This window comes from Hemiscyllium ocellatum, chromosome 15 (assembly GCF_020745735.1).
Source record: "Hemiscyllium ocellatum isolate sHemOce1 chromosome 15, sHemOce1.pat.X.cur, whole genome shotgun sequence".
In the NCBI taxonomy this organism is placed as follows: domain Eukaryota; kingdom Metazoa; phylum Chordata; class Chondrichthyes; order Orectolobiformes; family Hemiscylliidae; genus Hemiscyllium; species Hemiscyllium ocellatum.
Window position 1 is genome coordinate 46610746 of NC_083415.1, and position 21135 is coordinate 46631880.

Here is a 21135-nt window from a genome sequence, read left to right on the forward strand (position 1 = left end):
GAAATGAGGATCTTCTCATGAAAAAGAAGAAGGCAGCTTACGTAAGGTGGTGGTAGCAAGGAGCTAGCACAGCTTTTTAAGGATTACAGGCTTGCTAGAAAGGAGCTCAGAAATGGACTGAGGAGAGCTAGGAAGGGGCACGAAAAAGGCTTGGCAAGAAGGATTAGGGAGAACCCAAAGGCATTTTACTCATACATAAGGAATAAAAGAATGATCAGGGAAAAGGTAGGGCCGATCAGGGATAGCGTAGGGAACTTGTGCGTGGAGTCTGAACAGATAGGAGAAGCCCTAAATGAGTTTTTTGCTTCAGTTTTCACTAAGGTAAGGGACCTTGTTGTGAATGAGAACTTTGAGGAGCTGGGATACAGGCTTGATCAGATCAAGACTGATGACGTTGATGTGCTGGAAATTTTGGAAAACATTCAGATTGATAAGTCCCCAGGGCCAGACCAGATTTATCGTAGGTTGCTCCGGGAAGCAAGAAAGAAGGTTGCTCAGCCACTGGTGAAGATCTTTCATGGGAGTCGTACCGGAGGAGGAAAATGTTGTTCCTCTTTTCAAGAAGGGTAATAGGCAAATCCCTGACAATAACAGACCAGTCAGTCTTCCATCTGTTGTCAGCAAAGTTTTGGAAAGAATTCTGAGGGATAGGTTTTATGACTATTTGGCAAAGCATAGCGTTATTAAAGGCAGTCAGCATGGCTTTGTGAGGAGCAGGTCATGCCACACAAATCTTATTGAGTTCTTTGAGGAGGTGACAAGACAGGCCGACAAAGGTCGAGCAGTGAATGTGGTGTATATGGACTTCAGCAAGGCACTTAATAAGGTTCCCCATGGTGAGCTCATTGATAGAGTCAGGAAGTATGGGATCCAGGGAGATTTGGCCATCTGGATTCAGAATTGCGTGGTTGACAGAAGGCAGAGAGTGGTTGTGGATGGAAAGTATTCTGCATGGAGGTCAGTGTTGAGTGGGTCCCGCAGGGCTCTCTGTTTGGGCCTCTGCTCTTTGTAGTTTTTATAAATGACTTGGATGAGGAGGTTGAGGGGTGGGTTAGTAAATTTGCAGATGACACAAAGGTTGGAGGTGTCATCGATAGTATAGAGGGCTATTGCAGGCTGCAGCGTGACATAGACAGGATGCAGAACTGGGCTGGGAAATGGCAGATGGAGTTCAACCTGGACAAATGTGAAGTGATGCATTTTGGAAGGTCGAACTCGAATGCTGAATATAGGATTAAAGACGGAATTCCTGGCAGTGTGGAGGAACAGAGGGATCTGGGTGTGCAAGTACATAGATCCCTCAAAGTTGCCACCCAAGTGGATAGGGTTGTTAAGAAAGCATATGGTGTTTTGACTTTCGTTAACAGGGGGATTGAGTTTAGGAGCCCTGAGGTTTTGCTGCAGCTCTACAAATCCCTGGTGAGACCACACTTGGAATATTGTCTCCAGTTCTGGTTGCCCTACTATAGGAAAGATAGAGGCTTTGGAGAGGGTGCACAGCAGGTTTACCAGGATGCTGCCTGGACTGGAGGGCTTGCCTTATAAAGAAAGGTTGAATAAGCTTGGACTGTTCTCTCTGGGAAGAAGGAGGAAGAGAGGAGACCTGATCGAGGTATACAAGATGATGAGAGGAATAGATAGAGTCAATGGCCAGAGACTTTTCCCCAGGGCAGGATTGACTGGTACGAGGGGTCATAGTTTTAAGGTATTAGGAGAAAGGTATAGAGGAGACATCAGAGGTAGGTTCTTTACGCAGAGAGTTGTGAATGTGTTGGCAGCAATGGTGGTGGAAGCAGAGTCATTAGCGATATTTAAGAGATTGCTGGACATGCACATGGATAGCAGTGAGTTGAGGGGTGCGGATGTTAAGTTATTATATTTTATACTAGGATTAAACCTTGGCACAACATCATGGGCCAAAGTGCCTGTTTTGTGCTGTACTTTTCTATATTCTATGTTCTATAACAGCCCTGTTCACATCCTTCAATGTCAAGGTGACCAAGGAAACACTGACTACATTATTAGAAGAACCAAAGGCACATACACCAAACTCCACCAACTTCATCAGCAAGGACAACGTCATCAAGCTAGTGGACCAATGCCTTACCACCCACTTCACTTTCCACAACAAATCCTAGAGACAAACCAGTGGAACACCCATGGGATCTCCGATATCAGAGACTCGAACAAACAGCTCCGCCAACCATCCAACTCAAACTTTGGGTCCACCACGTGGATGACACCTTTGTCATCACTAAATGAAACAAATTGGAGGAAACCTTCAAGACCATCAATGATACCCTTATTGGCATAAAATTCACTAAAGAGGAGGAAAACAACAACAAACTGCCATTCCTAGATGTCGCAGTAGAGTGAAAAGCCAATGGAGAAGTTCAAGCCACCGTCTATAAGAAAACAACATATTCTTGCTAAATACTGCACTACAGAAGCAATCATTCCAACATCCACAAACGAAGCTGCATGAAAACATTATTTCAACAACGCAGCACACACTGCAGCACAGATGAACTACGCAGAGCAGAGGAAAACCACCTACACATTGTATTCATAAAGAACAGGTACCCAATGACCATATCCACTGATTTCTCAGCAACAAACCCTAACAAGCAGACAAAACACATCCAGAAACCTTAGCCACTCTCCCCTCCATCAAAGACATCTCAGAAACGACTGCCAGACTACTCAGACCTCTTGGCATCATGGTAGCTCACAAACCCACCAACAGACTAAAACAGCAGCTAATGAACTTGAAAGACCCTATACAGACAAAATGCAAAATTAATGTCATTTACAAAATACCTTGCAAGAACGGTAACAAACACTACATTGGATGAACTAGAAGAAAACTAGCCACCAGGAGACATGAACATTAACTAGCCACAAAAAGACATGATCCAATCTCACTAGTATCCTCACATACAGATGAGGAAGGACACTACTTCGCCTGCTACCAAAGGATGTTGTGAAACTTGAAAAGGTTCAGAAAAGATTTACAAGGATGTTGCCAAGGTTGGAGGATTTGAGTGCAGGCTGAATAGGCTAGGGCTGTTTTCCCTGGAGTATCGGAGGCTGAGGGGTGAACTTATAGAGGTTTATAAAATCTTGAGGGGCAGGAATAGATAAATAGACAAAGTATCTTCTCTGGGGTGGAGGAGTCCAATAATAGAGGGCATAGGTTTAGGGTGAGAGGGGAAAGATATAAAAGAGATCTAAGGGGCAACTTTTTCACGCAAAGGGTGGTATGTGTATGGAATGAGCTGACGGAGGAAGTGGTGGAGGCTGGTACAATTGCAACATTTAAAAGGCATCTGGATGGTTATATGAATAGGAAGGGTTTGGAGCAATATGGGCTGGGTGCTGGCAGGTGGGACGAAATTGGGTTGGGATATCTGGTCGGCATGGGCGAGTTGGACCGAAGGGTCTATTTCTGTGCTGTACATCTCTATGACTACATGACTGCAGCAACATATCCATTCTAGGACAAACCAAACAGAGGCATGCACGAGAATTCCTAGAAGCATGGCATTCCAACCGCAATTCTATCAACAAACACATTGACTTGGATCCCATTTACTACCCCTTGAGAACAAGAATGGGAAATGACGTCACCACATGAACTGATGTCATCACAGGAAATGGTGTTATCATAGGATATGACATCAACCAACCAAAGGAAACCTAAACACATAAACAGAAAGTGGCTATGCCACCAGTGCTTCATCGGAGGCTAACTGATTTACCCAGTATGGTGACAAAACATCTGAACATGAACCTTCCAGCTCAGTGAGCAAACCTACATCCAAAATTACTGTTTCCAAAAGCTTTCCCACCACTAGGATTAAAAAATTAGTCTGTTCCTAGGTTTAGCCTTGCATTTTTTTTTGAGCAAAGGTATCAGGCTCTGGCCCTCTGGCACAGCCCCTGTAAGGAGGATTAGAAGGTAATGTCTAATGCCACCTCAATTTCCATCCCTATTTCTCTCAGTAATGTCAGATGTATCCCAATTGTTCTGCTAACTTAGCAGTTTAAAGTTCAGCCTTTACTCCCCCCTAATTCCTCCTCTGTAGCCTTTTCTACATCTCAATCATGTTCTTTTTCATTATAAATTAGCTGAAGGATACCTGAACATCAGTGGTAGGTGGGTGATTTAGGCTTACTAAATTCCCATTGGGAACATTTGTTAGAGCTGTTGGAATTGCTGTGTCAGTAAGTAGGGTCCTTCTGATGGTGGGCTTCTTATTCCTCACTGGTGGAGGGCCTTCTAATAGATTTCTTTAACTGGACAGAGCTCCCAGAGGTGGCATATTGACTGGATGCCTCCTCAAACATTGCCGCCAGCGCTGGCACTTGTAGAATCCCAATCCAACCCACATTTTCTCCCAGTGGCGGGATGGAGTTGAGAATGAAAATTCAGTCCCACATAACTCATTTTTTCCCTTTCCTTTAGCCCACCATTCAAAATGAGATGTTTCATAAATTTTGAATAGCAAATTTAATGTAATTGTTTCTTAGATCAAATCATAGTGGTTTTGTGAAGGTCCTAAATTAGTGGATTGTTTTTGTGTGACCGACAACAGACTTCATAAGCAGAAGCAGTTAATAGAATGCAAATATGTGGGTTTTGTTCACTTGAATTGATTTATAGTTTTTTTTATTTATCAAAAATATTTCAGCAATTTAGTCTGTAGGTTTCTTTTTGGTTATCATTGTTTCTATAATTAGAATTACACGTTAATATTCAGACTGACCTCAGGAAGTCCCCAACATTAGGATTTAGCTTTTGTTCCAGGTATAGAAATGTAAGTGCATGAATAGGCATTGACTGCTCAGTATAATAGAAGCTCTGAGGTGATATACAAGATGTTAAAAATCTCAAGTGCTCCAACATTAGTGTAATAAAGCTTCTATTGTTAGGGAGGAGAGAAATTTGAGCACATGTTCATGAGCAGGGTTTGCTGAATCTAAATTCTAAACATTTGTTTTCAAAGTGATGAATCACCCTTTTGAATTCAAATCACATTGTATTGTCCTTGTCACGAAACCTGAGAGCTGCAGTTTCTGTACCTAAAATTTGAAACTGTAGGAGTCAGAGGCTGTGGATTCAAAGAATTCTGCAGGACAAGCGCACAATATGGGCTGAAAACAGGAATGGCTTTGAGTGCGTAATTGCATTTTTCCAGTCACTAACTTTTGGACAAGATTTAAGCTAAGGTCCTACCTCACATTAATGATCCTCTATTACTATTAAACAGTGTGTCCCAAAACTCCCCCCTTCAACCAAGGAAATGAAAAATACTGAACATCTTTCTGATTGTTTATTCAGCTTATTGTTTGAATACCTTACTATGTGGAAATGGACTGTTTTGTTTAACCACAAAGCATCAGTGACTACAGTTCAAAAGTAATTAACTGGCTGTAAATCAATTTGGGTATCCTGAGGACACTAGAAGGCGCTATAATAATCCAAGTTCTTTTCGTTGGATCATGATATACAGTTGAAATGGAGCAGGTTTCAAAACAAATAAACACAAAGTAGCTCTGTTCAGAAAAAAGCTTTGGAACCCGTCCCAGAGACTGTGCCATATATTTCTACTGATCAGTACAGTTGGACACACTGTAAATAGTGAAAAGTTCTTTTAATATTTACAAGCTAAACAGTGATACTATTCACTGCTTTTAATGGAGACTCAGCTCGTACAGTTCAAGAGCCAAATTTTTAAATCACACTAACAGACCTCAATCTTTTCATTGCAACTACATGAATTTGGTGAGATTGTGACACAGCAGATGTACTGAAAATACAGACCAATTTGCTTCCAGGAAAGACCTATTAATGGACTTAATTGTAATTTTTTAATAATAAAGTACGTGTATCAGAAAACAGTAAACAGCCTGTTTCAGGAGTCAGTTCAGTAGTGTCCTGCGTAATAATTTACTTTCAGATTACAAATATATTTTGTTATAATCAGATATATTAGATTACTTACAGTGTGGAAACAGGCCCTTCGGCCCAACAAGTCCACACCGACCCGCCGAAGCGCAACCCACCCCCACCCTACATTTACCCCTTACCTAACACTACGGGCAATTTAGCATGGCCAATTCACCTGACCCGCACATCTTTGGACTGTGGGAGGAAACCGGAGCACCCGGAGGAAACCCATGCAGACACGGGGAGAACGTGCAAACTCCACACAGTCAGTCGCCTGAGTCGGGAATTGAACCCGGGTCTCTAGCGCTGTGAGGCAGCAGTGCTAACCACCGTGCCGCCCACAAAGAAGACGCTGAAAATTTTTATAAGAAGCACATAGCAATTAAGCCAAGTCTGCTCATCTGCAAAATTGGCTGATTTTTTTTCCGGTCTTCCAAGAGCAAGAGGTCCTATTTGTTGGGCCACTATGATCACCTTTGTTGAAGCTTTGGGAACATTTCAGCTTCCTGACCTGTACAGTTCACACCTGGCTGTACTTTGAAAAATCTGAGCCACATGAACTAATACGGAAGAAAACAGGGGGGAAAAAAAATCTACATCTCCTCCTTTCCCTGATCATCAAATTGTTAAGTTCCCATATCAAGTGCTACCTCTTACTCAATAATGCATTTTCTGGCTATCTTTGTAAAAAAAAATAGTTTTTACTGAACTACAAGGAGTGTTTTAAAAATCACACAAAGATTAATTACTTATATTGTATGCTGTCATCTGAGAGGGAAGCTGAGGTATATTAAAAGTGGGCAAGCAGCCACACCTATTTAGATGGGATCTAAGGTCCTGTATTCATTTTAAATGAAAATGAAAGACTGACTCTTCAGTTTGGTAGTCAAAGGAAATTTCTAAATCTCAGCCTCACAGAAATATTGTGTTACACTACTGTTTCTTGGAGACTGAATGACAGTTCTGGAAATTAGTATAATTGGGTAAAATAAAAAGGAGAATCAAGTTTAGAAAGTAGTTTGATAAATGTGTGAAGCAGGAGGAGCCATAAACAGCAGCTTATTTTACACACTCAACAGCAGTGAATAATCTAGAGTTTTCATCAATAAGTGGTGCTGATATACTGAATATTCCTTCCCATTTAAAGTCCTACCATTTGAATGTGAATAAGCAGATTGAAAAATTTCAGCACATTACTGTAATGATGTCTTTGAACAGTGAATATTAGAGAAAAGCAATTTTTCTGCCAACAGTTGACAGATAGTGGCACAATGTCACAAGGACTGCTCAATATCACAAAGATCATCAAGGGGATGCACAGTGGCTCAGTGGTTAGCGCTGTGGCCTCACAGCGCCAGGGTCCCAGGTTAGATTCTAGCCTTGGGCGAATGTCTGTGTGGAGTTTGCACATTCTCCCAATGTCTGCGTGGGTTTCCCTCTGGGTTCTCCAGTTTCCTTCCACAGTCCAGAGATGTGCAGGTCAGGTGAACTGGCCATGCTAAATTGCCCATAGTGTTAGGTGCATTAGTCAGAGGGAAATAGGTTTGGGTGGGTTATTCTTCGGAGGGTCGGTATGGACTGGTTGGGCCAAAGAGCCTGTTTCCACACTGTAGGGAATCTAATCATAAGGGATCCCTCAAGATATAGCCCCTTATACTGAAGTGATCTAAAATAAAGTGCAGTCACCTAAAAAGAAAACTTGAATGTCAGATGTTTGAATGGATTTGCATTTGTTATAACTGTAAAATCTTTTCCTTTTGTTATCTGCTATGCATGTCATATACTTAACATCTTTAGATACCAACGTTAGGTCTTACGTCTTATCTTCACAACAGCCTGTGTAGAAGTATGTAAACAAACATCTTAAAGTCTAACTAAGGCGAATATTTGCGAATGTTAATTACTATCTGGCCCGTTTGTTTCTTTTATTTCAACATGAAGGAAAATCTTTTTAGCTTGAGTATTTACTGCTCTAGGAGTGTCTGAAGCTTCTCTAAGCCTAATTTAAACTGGTTCCTACCATGTAGCCTCAGGTTATCGTGTACAGGGTATAAAGTTTAAACCCAAATCCTTTTAATTTTCATACACTTTAAGTTGCTGATACAGCTGATTTTAGCCCAATGGCATCCTTGAAACTGCTGTTTGAAACAAGGTAGATGAGTTAACCACACAAATCATTGCAAGTAAGTATGATTTAGAAGCCACTACAGAGTCATGGTTGCAGGATGGTCTTGACTGGGAGCTCCAGGAGTATCAGACTATTTGGAAGGACAGACAGGAAGGTAAGGGAGGTGGTATAGCTCTGATATTTAGGAATGACACCAAGGCGGTAGTGAGAGATAATTATAGGTTCAATGGAGAATAAGGTTGAATCCATTTGGGTGAAAATTAGAAATTCTAAGAAGAAAAAGTCACTGACAGGCATGGTCTATAGACCACTAAATAATAACATCAATTGGGATGGGCAAGAAACAAAGAAATAACAAATGCCTGTAAAAATGTTACAGCAATTATCATGGGGATTTTAATCTGGATGTCAATTGGTCGAACCAGGTTGGTCAAGGCAGCCTTGAGGAGTTCATTGAATGTATCTGTGACAGTTTTCTTAAACAGTATGTAATGGAACTGACAAGGGACCAAGCTATCCCAGATCTAGTCCTGTGCAATAAGACAGAAATAATTAATGATCTTATTGGAAGGAGCGATCACAGAATAGTTGAATTTAGAATACAGATGAAAAGTGAGAAAATAGAACCTGATACCAGGGTCCTCTGCTTAAACAAAAGAGACTGCAATTGGGTGAGGGAGGAGTTGGCTTAAGTAGGCTGGAGGCAAAGACTTTATGGTGGGACAGTTAAGGAACAGTGGAGGACATTCAAAGCAATTTTTCAAAGAGGTCAGCAAACGTGTATACCAGTGAAAAGGAAGGAAATAAGGGAGGCTGTCAAATTGAAACATAGGGCATACCAAGTGGCAAAGACTAGTGGGAAACTAGAAGATTGGGAAAATTTTAAAGATCAATGAAAAGCCGCAAAACAAAAAGCTACAAAGAAAAGTAAGGTAGATTATGTGAGTAAACTAGCTCAGAATATAAAGACGAATAGCAAAGTTTTCTACAAATATATAAAACAAAAAAAAGAGTGGCTAAGGTAAATATTGATCCTTTAGAGGATGAGAAGGGAGATTTAGTAATGGGATATGAGGAAATAGCTGAAGCATTGAACAAGTATTTTGTGTCGATCTTCACAGTGAAGGACACAAATCACATGACAGTAATTGACAAGGAGACAAAGATCGGAGAAGACTTGGAAATGATCATTATCATGAAAGAAGCACAATAGGGCAAGCTAATGGAGCTAAACATAGACAGGTCTCCTGGCTCTGATGGAATGCATTCCAGAGTACTACAAGAGATGGCGGAAGAAATAGCAAATGCATTCATCGTAATTTTCCAAAATTCAATGGACTCTGCTGTCTTCCAATCTGCTAGAACTACCCCAAATATGATACCACTGTTTAAAAAAGGAGGTGGACTAAAGATGGGGAATTACAGGCCTGTTAGCTTAACTTCTGGAGTTGGGAAAATGCTTAAGTCCATTAAGAAAGAAATAGCAAGACATCTAGATAGAAATTGTCCCACTGGACAGAGACAGCACGGGTTCATGAAAGGCAGGTCATGTTTAACTAATTTACCGAAATTCAATGAAGACATTATGGCCACAGTGGATAATGGGCACCCTGTAAATGTGGTATATCTAGATTTCCAAAAGGCATTTGACAAGGTGCCACACAAAAGGCTGCTACATATGATAAAGGTGCATGGCGTTACGAGCAATGTATTAGCATGGATAGAGGACAGATTAACAGAAAGCAAAGGGTGGTGATAAATGAGTGCTTTTCTGCTTGGTGATCAGTGACTAGTGGTGTGCCTCAGGGATCAGTGTTGGAACTGCAATTGTTTACAATTTACAGAGATGATTTCGAGTTGGGGACTATGTGTAGTGTATCAAAGTTTGTGGATAACACTAAGATAAGTGGTAGAGCAAAGTGTGCAGAGGACTCAAAGTTTGCACAGGGATATAGATAGTTTAAGTGAGTGGGCAAGGGTCTGGCAGGTGGAGTACAATGGTAATAAATGTGAAGTTATCAATTTTGATAGGAATAAAATTAAAAATTGCAGCATGCTGCTGTGCAGAGGGACATGGGTGTCCTTGTGCATGAATCGCAGAAGGTTGGTCTACGGGTACAACAAGTAATTAGGAAGCCAAATGGAATTTTTTCCTTCATTGCTGAAGGGATTGAGTTTAAAAGCAGGGAGGTTATGTCACAGCTGTATAGGGTGCTAATGAGGCCACACCAGGAGTACTGCATCAAGTTTTGGTCACCTTACTTGAGAGAGAATGTACAAGCACTGGAGTGGGTGCAGAGGAGGTTCACTAGATTGATTCCAAAGTTGAGAGGGTTGGTTTATGAGAAGAGACTGAATAGATTGGGATTATATTCATTGGAATTTAAAAGAATGAGAAAGGATCTTATAGAAACATATAAAATTATGAAGGGCATAGATAAGATAGAAGCATGGAGATTGTTTCCTCTGACAGGTGAAGCTAGAACAAGAGGGCATAGCCTCAAGATTAGAGGGAGCAGTTTTAGGACTGAATTGAGGAGGAACTTCTTGACCCAAAGGGTTGTGAATCTGTGGAATTCCCTGCCCCGCGAAGTAGTTGAGCCTTCCTCACTGAATATTTTTAAAGTGAAGAGAGATTTTTTGATCATTAAAGGGATTAAGGGTTATGGGAAGAGGGTGGATGAGTGTAGCTGGGGACCATGAAAAGAACAGCCATGATCTTATTAAATGGCTCAAAAGGCCAGATGGCCTACTCCTCCTCCTCCTGGTTCTTATGTTTTTATTGACATTTTTTAGGGGAATCAGGGGTCTGTTCATAGAAATTGTATAACACTGAAAGTAATGCCATAGGGTCAATATAAAGCATTTCTGCTCCCCCAACTGTACATCTAAAATCATCATTTGGCTTCAAGTGTTGGAGCAATATTATCTTCTACAGGTCAATTCATAACAGATTTCAATAATCCTTTTCTTTTTCCCCTTTTTTCCAGCATGCTATACAGAAATACAGAGAGTAATATGTAGTTTATTTTAACTTATTACAGCATAATAAAGTTATGTGCCTATGCTCTTCAAGTATTATTTTCTATGAAAAAGCATTCAGGCAGTAAGAACTGAGCTGGTGTAGTGTAAATGAACCCAGCCTCTAAGCAGCTAGGCATCATTAATAATCTACAGAGTGCTCCATGTGTGGGCAACAAATAGGCATCGTTGGGATGTTTCAACTCTCCTTTGTTTTGTGTGTTAGTGAGTTGACTATTTGAATTTTGTGATTTTTGCAATTGCTTGAATTTTAACATTTGACGTAAATGATATGTGAGGTGGAGGTAGCAATTCTTTGTTCATGATCCTTTAATTTTGCATCATTGTGTCTATAACAGAAATGAGAAATGTTCTTTTTTCTGTGAAGTAAGTCACAATCCGCAATTACTAAGTGATTGAGATCTCCCACTGGTGATGCTTAAACAGTTCAAATAAATAAAATTAAATTTTACCTCAATGTGAAGCACAAAATGTAATCAGTGTTTAATTTTACAGTAACCCAGGATTACTGTACAATGAAATAATTAATTATAATCTAGCATTCAGTAATGGGATGTTGATGGCTTGTGCACTATCTAGATAATTTCAATACTTTTCTGAAAGTAACAAAGATAGTTTTGATAATTTCAAATGAGCTAGAATATTTGGATTTCTATTCTTGAGTACAGAAGCTTTATAAATACAAAAGATTTGTTTTCTTCATGAATATTGATGGTTTGACTGAACTCAAGTTACAGAGACCATTTCCATGAGTAAAGGCCAGAAGAAACTTTCAGAGATGTTTAAGATTATGAAAGGTTTTGATGAGGGAGTAAGATTACAGGAAAGACTATTTCCTTTGGTTAGTGAGTTAATGACCTGGAGTGAGTAATTTACAATGCTGACAGGGAATGAGAAGTCGGAACAATTTGTTTACACAGTTTTGAGGATGCACCCCAGGAAGTAGTTGACCATATGTATCCTTTAAGAGGAAAGTGCATTAATAACTGAATCAGAAAAAGATACAGGGAGAGCTGTAGAATTTGTTCAGAACTGATCAAGCAAAATGCTGACATAGACCACATTGGCTGAACATGCAATTCTGCTGGAAACTTTCACTTATCCAGCTTGTATATGTAGGCTGTGAATTTGGCAGTCTAAAGTTATCATGATCATTATGTTTGCTTGCATAACACCATGTACAATGATACACAGTGAATTCCTTTCCTTTCAGTGTTGCTTTGTTTTTAAAATCAAAATTTCAGTCTGTAGCTTTGAGCATGCATTTAAAAAAAAGGAACAAAAGTTGGTAAAATGGCCTAAAGTCTGCTCTGCCATCCAATAAAATCATTGGCTCAGTACCTGTTGCAACTCCACTTTGTGGCTGTATTCAGATATTCTTGGGAAACCTAAAGTTATACTCAAAAGACAAAATATCCCTGGTCCTCTGAGATACACAATTCCAAAGGTTAAGGATCATCTGAATAAAGAAATGTTCCAACTTAGTCCAAATTGGCTGACCTATCTCCTGAAACTATTAATTATCTTACACTAGACTATTTTATAGAGAAAGTAAATCTCTTCCACTAGTATCAAGTCCCAGTGTCAGCTAAGTTTAAAGGAAGTAATGATTTTGTTTCAGAAACAGATTGTTGTAAGTTGATGTAAAGGTAGTCATCCAATTACAAGACTCAGCTGATGATCAAACAAACTGAATTTCATCTTTGCAGTTCATGAAGCTGTCTAAACTCCTTTCTTTGGATTACTGTTCCATAATAGATATGTAGAGTAAATTATGTGTGTAATAGATAATTGTCTCTGCTTTTTGACTATTGTACAGACTTAATTCCTTAAGTTAGTATGAATATTGGGTTATGATTAGGAATTTGGAAGAAATCCTAAAAGTTTGACCTCGCTATTTTATATCCTATTTGTAAAATTGTAGTGGAGGTACACCATTGTTGATGCTTACCATCTAGTGCCCGATTTCCAATGTCTGTTATTCTTGTATGGCACTCATTGACTGAGTCTCTTAGAGCAGTGATGTCTTGATTGTGTACCACAAGGGTTCCATTCATACGGTCTAAATAATTCCACAGATCACCAGCGTGATTATCCAAACCATCCTTAATATAATCCAGACTGTTTAATACTGCAGTTAGTTTGTTGCACACGCTCTCCATCTCAGCCACTCGTCTATCAACCTGTGACACTTCCTTCTGGATATCTTGAGCGCTGTGTTTGCAGTTATGGAGATCTGACATTATCCTGTGGTTAATTCGTTCCAGGTCACCTTTGAGATCATGGACACGCTTGTCATTAAAAAGGAGCTGAGAACCTTGGCTGTTAACTATCTGTTGGATCAGATGGACTTCATCTGTCATTTTGCGCTCGTGTTCATCCCACGTTGAATTGGCAAATGCAAAGTCATCAGCATACTTGCTGACGGAGTCTTTGATCCCTTTTAAGGTCTTGTTCACAGAGTTGATGTTGATCTTCAGTAAAGTAATTTCTCCCCGAACGGCATTGGATTCTTCTTCTTCTTTAATTTTTTGATTTATTTCGAACATAGAGTAGTTAAGTTTGTTGAGTAGACCAGAGTTCTTATCCAGTTTTGTCACAATATCTTGGCAGTTTCTGTGGCAATCATCAATTTCTGTTCTGAGAGTTTCAATGTCAGTTATAATTGAGGTACAGCCAACAGTACACAGATTCTCCAAAGCTACCAGTCTTCCTTCCAAATCATCCAGGCCTTCATTAGTTTTCTTCTTAATCGTTGAAATCTCTGTTTCCAGCCTTGGGATTACTTCTCCCTCTAGGTTGGCAGGAATAGATACATTGCTCAACTCCTCAACAATAACTGTAACACGGCCTTCAATATCCTTTAGCTTATCATGCAGGAAAGTCTTCATCCCATCCAGCTCAGTTCCAAGATGTCCCTTCATATTGTTCTCTATGAATAGACAATTTTCTTCCAAGTTCCTCTCTGTAGCATTGATTTTGGCCTCAATGTTGTCCAGCCTACTATCATAAACATTTTGGACATGAATACTAGAGAATTGCGGCAACTCACTCTCAAACCGAGTTGTTAGTGATCTTTGATAGTCTGAGACTTTCAACAGGTCCTGTTCAAGGGCATCAATTTTATCTGACAAGTACTTAACTGTGTCACAGCAATTTTCAGTTACAGCCAATCCACCAATCTGAGTTTGTAAGTTATTAATCTCCTTTTTTAGGTCAGATTCTTTTCCATCTATCATTCCTTCAAGTCGATCACTTATGTTCTTCTGTTCCTCACACTGTTGTTGGATTAACTTGACTTTGTAATCACAGACAGTTTGCAAATCATTGAATCGGTTTTCAAATCCATCAAGTAAGTCGGCTCGAAACTTGGTGAGCTTGTCATCTATAAGGCTGTCGAAAAAATCCACAGTTGCCAAAGGTGTAGGTGGTCTACTAGCCTCCAGAAGTTGCCTGATTTGGCCATCATGGCCAATCACCATTCCATGAACTTCATCCAGCAAGTCACTCTTTGTTTTCAAGACATTCTTAACCTCTGTCACCTTAGCTTCCAAGTCTCCCATCACTGGTGGGTATGCTTTACTCAGATTTTCCAGGCCAGGTATGTATTCAATGTCTACCATTGGACCAGGATATTTTAAATTATTCAGCAATGATACTATCATTTTATTGGTGTCTTCCTGAATGGATAGCCTGAGACTGTCACTGATCCCACTCACCATAGATTGGAGTCTCTCAAATGATTGTGAAAAACGTCGCATTTCATCTTCCAAACGATCAATTCGTTCTCCGTAGACATCCGGAGCCTTCGGGCCTAGAAGGCACAAATATTCTCCGATTAATGAATTTTACGATTTCAATCTAAATTAAATAACTAATTAAATCAAATAATTTTACCACTATTTGATATTCATTCTTAGTGAAGCCATTAACATAAGGACCTGTTTATATGCCATGTTCTATACAGGTTAGGACTCTAAACGAAGCTGAACAAAATAGTTAAAGCATAATATTGCACATATCGTTCTGATTTCTCATCTCATTTCAGAAGTGATCTGGACAACAGTTCAGATGAATTGCTAACTTGGCATCTTGCTTTAAGGCCTCTTAACTCAAGAAGCTACCCTGGATTCCCCTGAAGTGAATCAATCACTGAATTATGTAAAGGGTTTTGGATTGCTGGGTGCTTAGCATTTATCTCAAAGTCAGAAACAAAAGTCCTTTCCACCCTGCTGCTGTCCATTAAGTAATCTAATCTAATCTTAAGTATTATTTCAGTGTGGAAACAGGCCCTTCGGCCCAACAAGTCCACACTGACCCGCCGAAGTACAACCCACCCCTACATTTACCCCTTACCTAACACGATGGGCAATTTAGCATGGCCAATTCACCTGACCCACACATCTTTGGACTGTGGGAGGAAACCGGAGCACCCAGAGGAAACCCATGCAGACACGGGGAGAACGTGCAAACTCCACACAGTCAGTCGCCTGAGGCGGGAATTAAACCCGGGTCTCTGGCGCTGTGAGGCAGCAGTGCTAACCACTGTACCACTGTGCCGTCCACAGTGCTGGCATAGTGGTTAGCACTGCTGCCTCACAGCGCCAGAGACCCGGGTTCAATTCCCGCGTCAGGCCACTGACTGTGTGGAGTTTGCACATTCTTCCCGTGTCTGCTTGGGTTTCCTTCGGGTGCTCCAGTTTCCTCCCACTGTCCAAAAACATGCAGGTTAGGTCAATTGGCCACGCTAAATTGCCCGTAGTGTTAGGGGCAGGGGTAAATGTAGGGGAATGGGTCTGGGTGGGTTGCACTTCAGTGAGTCAGCATGGACTTGTTGGGCCGAAGGGCCTGTTTCCACACTGGAAGCCTTTGAAGGGCCACTTATCAACTTAAGTTATTTTTAGAAAAGTGTTGTCTACTTTGAAAAGCATGGCATGTGTATTTGATGAATGGAGGTTTTATGAGGTTCTAAGTCAACTTCAATTCTCGGTCTTGATGAGCATGGAAGAAGTGTTCATAGTATGGCCAAAAAGTTGACAATCGTTCGACTATTGCTAATAATACACCTGACTGCACATGGAAGAAAGGAGAAAGCCTCCTGGTCAGGCATCCTGTAGAAGGCAACTGCAAGTCACATCCATACTGGGCAAGCATAATCATAGACCAACCCAATGGAAGTCCATAGTCACCAGCTACCATGTAGGTATGCTGCCTGAACAGAGTTACATTTTGTACTCCAGGATAGGGCAGAAAATGAGTTGAGACCCTTTCAGATAATGTGGAAATAAATCTGTTTTACATAACTGCTTTAGGAACAAACCAAGTGCTGGTACTAACATCTTAGCCTCGTGACAGAGAACATCCTCCATACTCTAAATTTCTAAGTAGGTACTGGAGCTTTTAGTTCTCATTATTCATTTGGACATGGAAATTAAACCATGGAGTCAGGTAACCTGACAATGCAATCAATATACAACGAGCAGTACAACATAGAAGCAGGCCCTTCGGCCTACCATGTCTGTGCTGACCATAATGCCTTCTAAATTAATCCCATCCACTTGCATATAGTCCATATCTCTCTATTTCCTGCCTGTTCATGTGATTGTATAAATATCTCTTCAACGTTGCTGCAGTATCTGCTTCCACCACATCCTTTGGCAGTGCATTCCAGGCACCTACCACTCTATGTAAATAGTGTGCCTCACACATCTCCTTTACACCTTGCCCTCTTTCACCTTAAACCTATCTCCTTTAGCATTTGACATTTCCCCCACCCTGAGAAAAAGATCCCAACTATCCACTCTATTCGTTTCTCGTAATTTTATATACTACCAATACACCTGATAGCACATTATCAGGTCACTCCACAGCCTCCCATACTCCAGTAATAACATTTTACGTTTGTCCAACTTCTCCAATGCAGCTGACGCATGCCAATCCAGGCCTAATCCTGTAAAAACCTATTCTGTACTCTCTCCAAAGCCTCCCCATTACTTCGGACAGTGTGGTAACCAGAACTGCACAATTATAAAAAATCATGTTACTACAGGGCAGATCGTACTACAAATGAATTTATACAAATTACCTTTAACGGTAATTCATATATTAAGATTTGAACTTTTTAGATCATTTGTGAGAATTGCTCAATATAGTATAATCATGAGTACCCACATCACCCTATCAAATTAAGAATATTTTCCTATTAAACAATGTGGCACTTAAAAGTTTATCCTGGAAAAAACTCAAGCTGGTGAAATTACTCAGGAGATGGTGTGAAATTTGAAAGTGCACTGGCAGTTTGTTTTAGATGCTACCTGTTTATTTTTCCAAATCAATGGCAATTAGATGTGGGAAATGGCCCATTCTATGACACTGCCCAAAGATCAGGTTTATCCTTCAAATCTTTATTATTACTTCCTAAATGCACTTAAGTTGCACATCAATGACCAAATACAATGAGATTGTTTCTTCTTCTACTACTATTTGTTTATGGGACGATACCAAAATGTACAAAACATTGGATTGTACATCTATTCTTTACAATATTAATGTTTCATCCAATGAAGGCAGAATTGCCTATGTTTATATAAAGCAACATTTCCACATCATAGCTTGAAATTTACTTAAAAGTTGCACAAAAACAACAGCTACGTCTTGCATAAACCGGAACAAATTAGCTAAACCCCATTGCTCATGAATGCTGTTCCCAATTATCAGGCTGTAAATGTACACTGAAGATTTTAAGAGCTGTAGGATTTAAAATCATCCTTATTTTACTTACACTTTTAAAATTCAATTTGGATGTTTCTCATAATAGAAACCTAACAGCTATGAGAAGTAGTTACATGAAAACTGAAACATAGTCATTTATATACTCTTGAAATGTTAATTAATGCTCATAATCTTTTTAAAGGGTGGTTTGATGAGTATGAGCTTTAATTTTCAATCATAAGGAAGGAGATAGAGAATGCAGTATTATACATTGGGTCTTCAACTCAAAACCCAATTAATGCTGATTTGTGTACTTTTAAGTCTTTTTAAAGACAAAATCCAATGTATTCTAAATGAGAATCATGGAGCATTTCACAAGTATGTTTTAACATAGCTACACCATTGTAAGAAATTCCAGACCAATATTTAAATGTTTCCCTTTCATTTGAACTGTCCTCATGCCATGGACACTAGATTTACAGAGCCTGAGGTTCTAATTCAGAATTTATCTCTCATAGTAACACAGAAGATAGGAGCAGGAGGTGGTCATTTAGCCCTTCAAGCCCGCTCCACCATTCATCACGATCATAGCTGACCGTCCAACTCAATAGCCTAATCCTGCTTTGTCCTCATAACCTTTGATTCCATTCACCCTCCAGTGCTATATCTAGCTGCCCCTTAAATACATTCAATGTATCAACTACTTCCTGTAGCAATGAATTCCACAGGCTCACACTCTTTGGGTGAAGAAGTGTCTCCTCATCTCCTTCCTAAATGTTCTACCTTAAATCCTCAGACTGTGAACCCTGGTTCTGGATCCACCCACTATCGGGAACATCCTCACTGTATCTAATCTGTCTCTGCCTTTTAGACTTTTACAATTCTCATAAGGTCCCCTTTCATTCATTTGAACTCCTGCGAAAACGATCCTAACCCAGTCAGTCAACCTCTCCTCACACGTCAGACCCAACACCCATCCTCATTGAGTAAACAGCACCAAAGGGAGCATTTTTCAAATGACTCGGATACATAAACAGAAAGAATGTAGCCAGAAATATCTTGGCTGGATTATCAGTGGTTGGGTTTGGCCATTCCTGAATTAAATCTCAGTCAGTTGCCTTGTTTTATGTTTATTCCAAATTAACAAAAATGTATCATTTTACAGTCAAAGAAGATAAGAATACTCAAGGTTTGGGAGAAGATTTGTAGCTCGGGTGCTCGTTGTTGTGGTTCTGTTCACAACACAAATTCCCAGCTCGGCGAACAGAACCACAACAGATAAGATCACTTTGCACCTTAAAATGTAACTAGCCTCAGGGCCCAAAGACCTGTAAAACAACATTACGTACCTCCACAAAATACAGACAAAAGTTCCTGAATGAAATTCAAACTCACCATAATAACCTTTTCTGGGTCCAGGGTGTGGTGGCACAAGTTCAGGCAGTCCTGTAGAACCTTCCTGGCAATTATCACCAGAATATCCTGGACAACATCTCCATTCTAATTCTGTAACAGTCTTGTATCCTATTTTGTATTTGGGTTTGTAGAATGTTCGATACCTGTGTGGAGAAAGGATTATTTTTGATCAATAAACAGTTATTTACAATCTGAAGATTTAAAATGTTAATCATTTAAATATAACAGTAATTTATAATTGTGTATAACTAATCTGAAAATGGTGTGAAAACATAAATTTGTCCTAGTTTTCCAATTTAGTCAGCCATTGTTTACTTTGAATTTTTACTCCAAAACAAATTGGCTCAGGAAAGGCTGTGGATATAAAAACTGTCGCAGTATTTTAATTTTAATCTAGAATCTGGTTAGTGGTAGTGTAGATTAAGACAACCACGACAAGCAGACCAAACACAGCCAGAAACACTAACCACCTTACCATACATCAAAGAAGTTTCAGAAATGACAGCCAGACTACTAATACCCCTCGGAATCCTAGTAGCACACAAACCCACCAACACTCTCAAACAAAAACTAACAAACTTAAAAGATCCAGTACAACCTATGGACAAAACCAGCGTCATCTACAAAATTCCATGCAAGGACTGCCACAAACAGTACGTAGGACAAACAGGAAGAAAGTTAGCCACCAGGATACACGAACACCAGCTAGCCACAAAAAGGCATGACCCTCTCTCCCTCATAGCCCTACACACGGATGAAAAAAAACACCATTTTGACTGGGACAACACATCTATCCGGGACAGGCTAAGCAAAGACATGCCAGAGAATTCCTAGAGGCCTGGCACTCCAACCACAACGCCACAAACAAACACATAGATCTAGATGCCATCTATCAACCCCTCAGAAAACAAACAGGAAATGACATCACCGCAAACCTCAGGAACCCCACTCAGGAGAAAGATATAAATAGAAAGCAGGAGACAACAGCTTTGCTTCACTTGGAGATCGCCACTGTTGATGTTACCTATCCAGCTAATGAAACGTTTGGATATCAAACCTACAGCTCAGCGAGCAAACCTACACCCCTAAAGATTAAGACAGTGAAGAGTTAGACTTTTTGATGTATTTTTCATGAGAGTTTGGAATGAAAGTTTGATCTCTGTGCTGAAAGATATTCCTGACTGCAAATTCACTGAATGAAAAATGCAATCTATCAGTCCACTATCCTGAATAACCCACAGAATTTATTATAAGAATGAATCACCTTTTCTGCTACTCTTCAAGCTGCTATCTTGATGCTTTTGCATTTTCTTTTTACCGTTTACAAAACTTGCCACCTTGATCCATATTGTAACAATATACTTCTGTTGCTGATATTGGAGGGAGTGACTGGCTGATCCCTTACACGTGCAAAATTATCTCAGATCCAAGTGTCCTTAATCAACTTTGAATGTAGTTCCGTGTTTTCAAGTATCCTTACTATAACTCAAATAAATGACAGTTGGCAAGTAGATCTCAGCATTTTATTGAGGTTCAAAGTCAGACTGGTTATTCAGCTGTCTCAAACAACTAAAAATAGCCCAATGAATGAAACAATATGTTTTTCATTAACTATAGTAGCAAGAGAACACACAAAGAGAACAAATGTGAGCCAGGTTATGTTGCATAAGAGGCTTACACCTGACTTTCTAATTCTCTTCTAATTAAATATCTTCAATTCATGTTTATTCAAATTAATGAGTTTTAACCTTCACAATCTAGTGTGTAGATGAATATTTACATTTTGTTATATTTACACTTGCACATCAAAGCATTGTTCATAATACTATTGAACTGTCATTTCTATTGGCAATCATTTCAAATCAATCATAATTGACAAAGGTAC

General features: G+C 39.8%; 1 protein-coding gene across 1 annotated transcript in view; it reads right to left on the reverse strand.

Annotated features, from left to right (window-relative positions):
* The window catches only part of LOC132822973 (EMILIN-3), a 41874-nt gene that overhangs the window by 15392 nt on the left and 5347 nt on the right, over window positions 1-21135 (reverse strand). The window contains exons 3-4 of the mRNA XM_060836446.1: window positions 19230-19393; window positions 13075-14937 (exon numbers count right to left, since the gene is read on the reverse strand). Of these exons, the coding sequence (XP_060692429.1) occupies window positions 13075-14937; window positions 19230-19393 (2027 nt within the window). The remainder of the gene's footprint in view (window positions 1-13074; window positions 14938-19229; window positions 19394-21135) is intronic.